The sequence below is a fragment of the Glossina fuscipes genome, unplaced genomic scaffold (genome assembly GCF_014805625.2).
Source record: "Glossina fuscipes isolate IAEA_lab_2018 unplaced genomic scaffold, Yale_Gfus_2 1, whole genome shotgun sequence".
Taxonomy (NCBI): Eukaryota; Metazoa; Arthropoda; class Insecta; order Diptera; family Glossinidae; genus Glossina; species Glossina fuscipes.
Window position 1 is genome coordinate 45816384 of NW_023998415.1, and position 10446 is coordinate 45826829.

Sequence of the window (10446 nt, forward strand, 5' to 3'; positions counted from 1 at the left end):
ATATTGACCGATTGAGTCGTCGAGATGTGCAGAAGCAGAGAGTATAACGAAATCAATCAACTACCTATCCGTTTAACTAGTGTAGTTTTCTTATTCCTCTCAACGGAGATTTATTATTATAAAGTATCGCCTTCATAAGCGTCGATTGGCGGTGATGCGGGATATGGAATGAATGTGTTTGTTGTGACTATAGCATAAGTATTTGCTTTAATTCTCGTCAATATTTTTTTTTATACTTTCTTCCAGTCAGCGCTAACTTAAGGTATTAATTTAACGAAATCTGTTTATTCATTCGTAAGGTTTTGTTTTCGTTTTCGTTTTCGTTTTTTTATTTTTATTTTTTTTTTTATTCTTTAATTGTAGAGAAAATTTGAAACAAAAAAAAAAAAAAAAAAATACAAAATAAAAATAAAAACAATTTCTAATTAAAAAGAAAAAAAGCATATTTTTCATTTTTTTACATAATAGTTTATTTTATATGGAAGAAAAATTGTCTAAAACAATAATAATAAAAAAAAAAAGCTTTAAAAAGTAAAAGAAAATAGAGAAATTTAGAGACTATCCATAATGCAATTCTCTCCCCTAAATCTTCGCCCAACATGGAGATGTAACAAACCTTTCAAGATACTTGTGGATGGGCTTAAGGGGCGATTGTACTGATTTTCGAAATAAACCGCAGGTTGGTCGGAGGAAAACTTTTAAATCCAATTTGCTCTTTCAGATAAAAGCTGTATAGAGTTTATAAAATGTCTATGAACTAAAAATGTCTAAAGTCATAATGACACAACTACAACAAATCTTTCCCTGAAAGCAAAGGTACCTCTATTTTGCTCCATGTACTCACCACCAAAAGCGGAAATCTTTCGTCGAAACCACTGTTTATACTTATCAACAGAAGTGAGATATCTTGTCTTTTGTTCTCAGCTCATAAGCTCATGCGCATTCGTCTACTAGAACCTTTTTGTGGGAGAAAATCTTATCTACTAACTGTGAGAGGACAATGGAATTTAATGCTGCCTGGCCTGGTAAGTATTTATCATCATCATCAAGGCTATTCTTTGCTAAAGCTGTAAAGTTGCGGAACTTCTTACCACTCCGTACGAACAAAACGTTTAGTTAACCTATTCAAGATGGTCGTTAAAGCCTTCTATAATTTATAACGTATTATCTATAATTTCTAACTACTTGTGTATCTAGGCCTTGATCCAACACTGTACAACGTACTTATTATCTATATCTACAAATCACCGTTACTCATAACTGTGCCACAAAAGGCTTTATAGTCCTATTAATTATATTAGTAATTATTATTAATTAATTAGAAAAAAAACTAAACACCGTCACCAGCTCTTGCTTTAACCTCACTTTACACTTCACTAACTGTTGCTCGCCTTACCAAATTGATATTTGTACGTAAACATTCGCGTTCATGCTCTCAACGAGCTGCCTGACAAACAACAGATTTCCAAATTACATTGATCTTTTTTTACTCATCATCTATGATTATTTTATTTGTATAAAATTTTATTAAATTTTCCGGTTTCTCCGACCATTGTTTAAAGTATTTAGTTTTAGCTTCTAACCAAGCTGTTTGATAAGTTTTTGATAAACACTTGGCCTTTAAATAGTTAAGCTTTTCGACATTTTCTATTGTCAAACCAAACGTTTCCAATAAAATTGGTTTCAATTTGAGAATATCTAAAAATTCTGAAAATAAATGAAATTTCGAAATTTTCAATGAAGCCTCCGGCGAATGTAATTTTTTCGAAATGATGCCCTGACGTTTCCCGTTAACTGAAACTTCGTATGGTCTACAAATACGTATAGAAATACATTTTTATTATTCATTATTTAATATTTTAAATTTATGTTTATCACTTACTTGTCCTTCAATTCTATATCACACCAAGCCAGACCATTTGGAGAAGGTTTTTTATTGGGCACTTGTTTATATAAAAATTCTGATGCAATATATCTTCTAATTTCCGGTTTATGTAAACGATAAATTGAATGATTAAATTTAGAATCCTTTATAAATCTTTGCCAAATGGCTCTTTCAAGGCACTCTAAACTACTATTATTACCATAAAATGTCATAGATTTCAAATAAATAGGTTCTGCGAGCAAGGCAGCGATGAGAGCACCTTGTATTCCCATAAGTTGCCATTTAGCTAATTTGTCACTGCAACTCATTGATAATGTGGGTTCGCCTTTACCTGGCTTCGTGCGCATCGCTCCCACTGACTGCTCCATGCAGTCTTTGTGTTGGGGATCTAGAAGTTTCGCCCCAGTATATACTAAATCTCCTAGAGAATTTTCACTATCGTATTCGTTCGTTGTTTTTAATTTCTTAGCGTTTGGCTCGTGATATTCATGAAGATCATTTGAACTTGTTTTAATGCAAGCATCGCCACAAGGCAGTTGAGTGCTAAGGAAATGATACGTTACACCGGTTTTTAAATATAGCTTTCTCCTCTTTTCGCACCAAGTAAATATTGATTGTTTTTCTTTCGGTGCGTTTATGGCTTTTTTAATTTCTTTATAAAAATAACGCAAAAGAGATCTTCTGGCCAATACCTCAGCATGGGAATCATTTAGTATTAAACCTCTTTCGCAAAGTTTACTTTTGCCTATGCATTTGGTACCACAACCCAATGAAACCACTTTGCATGTACCTCCTTTCTCGTCGGATTCTACTACAGCTGCTAATACCGTCCATTCTGTATCAGTGGGTTTACCGGTTTTAGGTAAACTCTTAAATTTCGCAAAACACATTGAGGCCATCTTTTCAATTGAAGGGAAAATTGTTTCATTTACAAAATAGTCCATAGAAATTAAAAAAGTCGCTTGAAAGAAACCAAAGATAAACAGTGCATTACAAATATAGTAATGCTTCTGCTTCTTATTTGGAAACAGCCATTGCAAATTGTCTGCAGACAATTAGAAGAAAAGTTAATTTTATCAAAAAAAAAAAAATGTTTACCTCGATCTTGAGGAAATTTAGAAATCTAGTTTAGAAGATCTGCTATCGTAGTAGAATATTAAAAAAGCTTAAATTCTGCGTAGATTTACCATTCTGGACAGTAGACTGCAGACAAATTCTTATGGATCACATTTCTGCTGTGAAAAATCGTAATACTCCATCAAATAGTGTAACCACCAAATAAGTTTAGAAAAAAAAAAAAAAAAAAAAAAAAGCAAAAAAAAAAAAAAAAAAGAAAAAAAAGGGAAAATGGACAAATAAAATGAAAAACGGCTTCCAACGTATCGCAGAAACAGTAAGAAATTTTTATTTATTGCTTTAAAAAATTGTAAAATTAATATCCACTGCCGAGCATAACACAGCAGGGGAATATCAATTTTCCGTCATTCATAGTAAACCTTGGAATAATCATGTCAGCAGACGACAAAGAAGTAAGCGGTAATCGCCAAGAGAATCTAATAATTTTGCCAAATTTGCCGGCGACTATCGTCAAATACTCTCTCAGTTACTGTCAAATCTGGCGACAATAACATTTCTGTCGCTGAGAACAAATTTGCATTAGTATTGAGTATAAACTAAACAGAATTACCAGATTCTCTTTTAGAGTTGCCTTTGTAAAAAACACCTGTGGGAAAATGAAGTATTAATTCCAAAGTTAAAAAAAAATAAAGTGTGTCCGAAATTATATTTGTGCTTTGTGAAAAAAAGGAATTGATAAAAGTAGGTACAATTTTTTTTTTTCAATATCGACCAAAATTAAACATTGTTGACCAATTTGTACATTTTCAGCAAAGTGTATGGTAACTTCCTTTTATGATCGCTTAATAACAACCGCACACTAAGTAGATTTATGCAGATGTCCTGCGTTTCCAAAGTGACTTTTCTTCACGTGCTGCGAGTGGTGGTATGAGGAGTAAGTGTATACTGCCAATATTTGCGACAACTAAAAAGTGGGAGGAAATTATTTAACTTCTCTTCGACACTCCACCTAATCTATGAAGGCGATGGTGTTGATGCTTATGTGGAGGCCACTACAATTGAGGCAGTGGGGTGAACAATTTAGAGGATTGCAGGCACGAAATTTGCAAACCGAACAATCTGAAACGTATAAAGAATTGTTTAAGTTGTAACTCGCATAAAAATTTACTTAAAAATTAAATATAAATAAATACTGATATAGAACTTTTTGTACACTAGATCTTTTTTATTCAGAAGCATAAACGAAAAAATATTTGGAATAGAAGAGAAAATGTAATATAACTGTGAAAAAGACATTATTTATGTGAATTAATCACTAACAAGATATTATAACAGAACTGTTAATATTCATGTTAATGGAAAATCTGTACAAGAGAATGTATAATAATAAAAAACCTAAAATTTTGAACACTGAATTTAACTTAACTACTTTTTGCGATTCATATTCTGCATAATTTTCTATTATGTGCTTGTTATTAATTGCCGTATGTGCTTTGTTAATACAAAACAAATAAACGTCAATTTTTTACGTTTCGCTCGTCTATTTAAGGATTGCAATGGAAAATTTGAGGGAAAGAATTGGAAAACTGTCGGCGATGGCACCTGATTAGCATCTTGGCCATAATCAATTGTCTTCTAAAAAGACCAGGCAATAATTACGGCAATGATTGCCTGCGTGTATGATTACCCCCTCTGGTTTTAAACAATTTTAGCATTCTATATGTTTTTATTTCCTCTGAAAGAGATGGACATTAAAATTTTTCCCCTTCTTCTACCATAAAATTAAAATAAATATGCTGCTATTTATCATATTGTAGCGAGACGGAAAATGCATGCTCTTTTTAAAAATTGCTGTGGTTCGTTCCGTTTCAGGGATAAATAGAAACATTTTTTTGTTAAAATGAGTCTTACGTTAACATAACTGAACGTACTACATACTTGCTGCCCGTATTTACTTTTCAAATTAAGGTAATATTTTTGATTTATTCCTTTGATAAAAGTTCATAAGAATGACGAAAAAATAAAAGAAAAATTTAAGAAAAGTATTCTCGATCCATAGAAACACTAGAAATTTATTTGCAGAATGTTTTCTTCATATTTGTAAGTTTTTGCAGATGTTTTAATTAACGAAAATTGAAGTATACGACGCATTATCTTGTCATCTTTAACTGTAATTGTATTGCCGGTGATAAGAAGAAAGCAGTTGCCATGATACGATACGTTGCGTTTTTGAATAATGACACTTTAATTATACCTTAGTATTTATTTTCTTGGGAAAAAAATTTATATTAGAGCAATATTTATAAACTTTAAAAAGATCATAGAAATAATGTTGTGGCAATGACCCTGGTGGAAGCGTTTAAGCGTAATTGGCTTATAGCTACATTTGGCATAATATTACTATTAGTTGGTGCTTGTGTTTTATTTTGGAATGAGGTTGGTCTAATATTTGTGGACAAAAGCGTCTTATTTTGCCTTGCTTTTATATTAATAGGGACGCGCGGTACACACAATTATGTCTCTTGACGAAGCTTTAGATATTGCGGTTACTTTGGAAGCTAATACAGATGATATCGAGCCCACCTACAATGGACGCATTGTTCATATAATCGGGCCTCTCATTATTGGAGAGCCATTAACCGAACCTGATTATAATATACAAGTATTAGCTGTGAAATTGAAAAGGCGTGTACAAATGTATCAGTGGGTGGAAGAGACTGTGTATGTTTTGATATAAATGTTAGCTAACGATGTATACAAAAGCATTTTATCAATATTGTCTCCTATGATGTAGAGAACACAATTTTGGTGAAAGTGTTGCGTCTGTTCATACAGAAGATCGAAGTTATTATTACATACGCGAATGGCGGGATCATTTAATTGATTCGCGTAACTTTTACATACAAACTGGTCATCAAAACCCCAGACAATTTCCTATAGAGTCTAAGGTACAAATTGCTGATGCAGTCTACGTGGGACGCTACGAATTGGGTAACGAAATTAAGGACAAGTTTAAAAGCTTTGTCGAGCTAACATCGGACACGAGGCCAGAAGATCCTTTTATCAAATTGCATCTTGGTCTCTACTATCACACAAATGATATATTTAATCCAGAAATTGGTGATATACGTATACTGTTTACCTTCGCGGGCTTAGAAGGAGAAATGGTGAGATATAATTTATGTATTAGAAATTCCGAGTTAATTGTGTTTTTCTTTTAGTACACTATTGTCGGGAAATTGGATAAAAACAAAATTGTACCGTATGAAACTAGTCGCGGTATAGAAGTGCTATTAGTATATCCAGGTGAGCACTCACTCACACAGGTCTTTAAAATGGAGCATCACGCTCAACGGTTAACAGCCTGGGCTTTTCGGTTCGTTGGTTGGATTTTAGTTTTCTTTGGTGTTACTTGCACGTCAAAGTTGTTTCACAAGTTGTGTAAGTTTAAAATTTGCAAAAAAATAAGAAAAAAGTTATTTCATTTTTTTTTTATAGTGACTCAAATACAATTCCTTTCGGCTTTAGCACCCGATCCTCAGTATCCTGTCGGTACGAACGTAATATTGTCTTTGTCACTCACTTTAATTATAGCCTCGATAGCATGGATTTTACATCGTCCGATGGTTGCAGCAGGCCTAATTTGTGCGGCTGCTTCACCATTTGTGTGGTTCGCGCGGGGCGTCAGCATTTATCAAAGAGTTGATTAATTTTTTGATATTGTCTTTTTGTGAATAATGAACAAAACTGGAAATTTTGAGTATTCATGTCATTTAGTTGGTAAATATGTTATGTTATGTTTTTAATATATTTTGTAAAAATTCATGTAAATTTTATTTTATAAAATTTTAGTTAATTATTTGTACTCATCAACACTAAGAATGGTTCACATAGTGTTTTCATTTTCTACGCAATTTATAAATAATTTGGACTAACTCTGTCATATGTGGAATCTTCAAACAAAAAAAATTCGTGGACTTGTTCACACTGTAACAGATCTAATTTTGTTAATAAAATTTGCAAAATCATCTTTTTCTTTTTTTCTTACAGTCGCCAAGTCTAAGTCCACACTTTTCAAATGGATGCCTTTTGATCTCTGTCTTGAAAATAACCTCATCACGGGCGTTGGATATCAATAGATTCGGCACAAATTGATGACTATGTTCTGAAAATTGTCAAAATAAAAACAAAACCCAAAATATGGGGAAAAATGGCCGTCGATTATATACACCAATAGATAGAACCAACTCAGACATCAATCAATCATTTTATGAAAAAATGTAATTTTCGTTTTGTGTAATTTCTTTTTTTTTGTTTATTGCTATTGTTGTCAATTGTAGTCATTAAATTTGTTTTCAGTGTCATTTTTTTGTTGCAATTCCATTTCAACTTTTTGTGATGTCTGCGTTGATTGCGCCGGAGTTGTTGCATTGTCTGCACAGTTTGACAAATTTCTGCTAGTGTTGTTTGCTATTTGATTCGAAGGACTTTGGGATTTTTCATTTTCTGTAGCCTCGTCTGACGTGTTGTCCTCGAAGCGTACATATGGCTCGAAAGCATTTAATTGCATTGAGCCGCGATGCAATGTTCCGGACTCCGCTTCGAATAAGACGTCGCTGATAAATTTTTCTGCCAATAAACGTTGATCGCGGGGCAAACGTTTTAGTTTAAAAGTCCAGGTGCGCGCTAATGACTCCTCCTCTGGATAACTAGAAGATAGATAATCACAGGCCATCGCTAAGGTTTCGTTGGAAGGGGGACGAGATGGATTGTTGCCGTGGCCATTCGCAGGAGAATTCGCGCGCAAGCGTTTTACAGTTGTGTGGGGAACAGAATTTACATTCTGTGAGTTGTGCTGTTGTGATTGTTGCTGCTGCGGCTGCTGTTGTTGCTGCTGCTGCTGCTGCTGCTGATAAAGCTGAGAAGCTGTTACGGAATTGCCATGATTATTTGTTACTTGTTGGCCACCTGGTAGCGTACCCAATGGCGGTGTGCTAGCTGCCTGATGTTCTACCTTTTGTTGCGTATTGAGTGCTGGCGCTTGTCCAAACGATTTGTGAAACATTTCGCTTATATTAGGTGGTGGGGTGCAGGCTATACTACGAAATCCATAAAGTGAAGCTTCCAGAAACTGATTAGGCGAGTGTTCATTAAAGAGAAATGAATTTTCGCTTTTAATTTGAGGATTTACGGCTAAGAATTTCTCGGCATTCCGTAAAAAGTCTAATTCATAAAATGTCCAACAACGTGGCTGATAAACGTTCCCCTCCCGGCGAGCAGACTCGACTACTTTCAGTTCTTTGCGATAATTTGTACGCAATGTGTTGATTTTTTTCTTAACATCCTCAAGATTAGCATCACGTTTAAGGTAACGATAAATGGGCACCAACTGTTGATACGCTTCGGCACGTTTATCTCGGTTAGTATAGTCCCTCAATGAAGTATCCCATAATACTGGCAAATTACGATATGTCTGTATGAAGGCACGTAAATATTGACGATTCTCTTCAGCTCCATTAATTGATTTAGTAAGCGAGTGATGTTGATGTTGCTGATACTTTGGATCCATCATTTCATTTTAATTTCAAAAAATAACGGTTTTCCTTGAAATATAATACTTAACGTAAACTCTTGTCTATTTATTAACAGAGCATTAATCGTAAAATTTGTTTTATAAATTTTTTTAACTATAAGTAAATTTACTGCCTTTTAATCACACATTCAAGAGCTTAAGTGTATTGTTGACTGTGGCTATTGAAGAACTGTCAGTGGCGTAATTGATAAATTGCCACATTGATGGTCTTCATTTTGTAAATACCTCAAACTAAAACAGCGACATCTAATGTTAAATGTTAAGCATAATAAGGAAAAAAAAAAAAAAAAACAAAATGAAAACCTAAAAGGTCCTCAGGTGTTAAAATTTTAATATGTATATATATATATACATTGATATATAAAGTTTTATTAAATTTTTTTTTTTTTACTCCCTAAAACCGCCCTGTCTCAACTGTTATTCTCGTGTAGTGTCTTCCTACTATATTAACTGTTAGGAGCATTCAAGTGTTGACTTGGTTAAGATATTAATAATGCTTGGAATAAAAATTTTGTAGTTGTTTTAATTTACACGATAGATCGACTACGCAGCAATAACTCTTGTTCAATTCTTCTTTAATAATAGTAAATGTTTATTATGTAATTTAATCCGTTCAACTAATAGTTTGAGAAATTAAAATAAATCGTTAAACAAATCGCGTTCGACAAGAACAACTTCAGAAAAAAAAAAAAAGATCTAAACAGGCCTTACTTTCAAAGTTTCAAAGTTTCTGGAAATGTAAGGAAATATGACATTTAAAGCACAGTAAGAAAGAGAAAGCAAAGAAAGGTTTTATATTGGTATTTCGTGTTTGTGTAAATCAAATGCTAATGCTAAAAAAAAAGTATTTGGAGTTTTCGTTTTATTGAAACACGGCAACTTGGCCCGGACTGTCACTGACAAATCTATTCAACTTTCTGCGTTGCAAAATTTTGGTCTTTTTTATATGCCCTATAAAGCTATACACTTTTCAAACAACTGTTTACGTTTTCTCATAGTAATGGCATATGGCTTGCCAAACATATGATTTAACTGTTTAACAATAAACATTTTTTTATAATTGCATTCGCTTTTGCTTTGACTTGATTTTTTTTTTTTTTTTTTTTGACTTTTGCAAGTTAAGTTTTCAATTTACCAATAGTTTCCGGCTTAAGGACAAATTAAAACTTCGGTGTTTATTAATGGGTAGAGTGTACAATTTATGAAAGCGTTTGGAATAATGAAGCACCGGAGTTAATTCATATTTAATGCAAACAAACTTTGACATACATGATGATGGCGTAGCTCGAGGTATGTTTAAAGAGGACTCATGGCAATGATAGCCTGATAGGACGTAAGTCAGCTTGTTTGCACGTAATGCATAATAAAACCATTTTTTGATTTTTGTTCCAATCAACCAAGATCTCGCTATCGAGGGCTACGAATAATTCTATGAAATGAAGAAGATCGACATTTTCTAGTAGAACAGTACAGCTTGTGGCATCGCCGCTTAAAAAGTCGTAATCATCGTTTTGTAAAATGATTCTTGTGTTTGGAAGCATCTTAAAAACATCTTAATCGACAAAGTTTTTTATATACATATTTATATATATACATATATATTATTATTGTTTTGATGTACTTTAGAGGTAGCGAACATGCAACAAATAAAAATTATTAAGACATTGGATTAAATATAGTTTAATAACGAAACATAAAGGCATAATGAAATGGAAGAAGTATACCAAAACTAACCTCCAACCTTACTAAGGCGCAAACAAAGAATTTTGTGTGTACGCTGGGTTATTTCCTTTTTTTACAACGTAGCGTACCCGTCTATTGTTTGCTGTCTATTGTTGACTAGCTGAGAATTTAAAAAGAAAATGAATAAATATTTAATTGAATATTTTGT

The 10446-nt window shown here is 33.1% G+C and overlaps 3 protein-coding genes across 4 annotated transcripts; 1 reads left to right on the top strand and 2 right to left on the bottom strand.

Annotated features, from left to right (window-relative positions):
• Positions 1 to 481: 481 nt before the first annotated feature.
• On the bottom strand, positions 482 to 3150 carry LOC119631681 (tRNA-specific adenosine deaminase 1). Of its 2 annotated transcripts, none has more exons than XM_038024106.1 (3): positions 3073 to 3150; positions 1883 to 2846; positions 482 to 1811 (listed from the first exon to the last, which is right to left on the bottom strand). In XM_038024106.1, the coding sequence occupies exons 2-3, from the start codon at positions 2827 to 2829 to the stop codon at positions 1487 to 1489; spliced, it is 1272 nt and encodes a 423-aa protein (XP_037880034.1). In that variant the 5' UTR covers positions 2830 to 2846; positions 3073 to 3150; the 3' UTR covers positions 482 to 1486. The 2 variants fall into 2 exon arrangements, with proteins under 2 accessions (XP_037880034.1, XP_037880035.1); XM_038024107.1 differs by having other exon boundaries at positions 2984 to 3074.
• A 2074-nt stretch (positions 3151 to 5224) lies between these two features.
• Positions 5225 to 7245, top strand: LOC119631693 (transmembrane protein 43 homolog). Its single transcript, XM_038024125.1, has 7 exons — positions 5225 to 5398; positions 5457 to 5683; positions 5757 to 6129; positions 6184 to 6403; positions 6461 to 6742; positions 6815 to 6951; positions 7013 to 7245. Exons 1-5 carry the CDS (start codon positions 5303 to 5305, stop codon positions 6670 to 6672), a joined length of 1128 nt encoding a protein of 375 aa, XP_037880053.1. The 5' UTR covers positions 5225 to 5302; the 3' UTR covers positions 6673 to 6742; positions 6815 to 6951; positions 7013 to 7245.
• A 47-nt stretch (positions 7246 to 7292) lies between these two features.
• Positions 7293 to 10162, bottom strand: LOC119644970 (putative uncharacterized protein DDB_G0282129). Its single transcript, XM_038044713.1, has 2 exons — positions 9691 to 10162; positions 7293 to 8801 (listed from the first exon to the last, which is right to left on the bottom strand). Exon 2 carries the CDS (start codon positions 8532 to 8534, stop codon positions 7293 to 7295), a length of 1242 nt encoding a protein of 413 aa, XP_037900641.1. The 5' UTR covers positions 8535 to 8801; positions 9691 to 10162.
• Between the last annotated feature and the right edge of the window lie 284 nt (positions 10163 to 10446).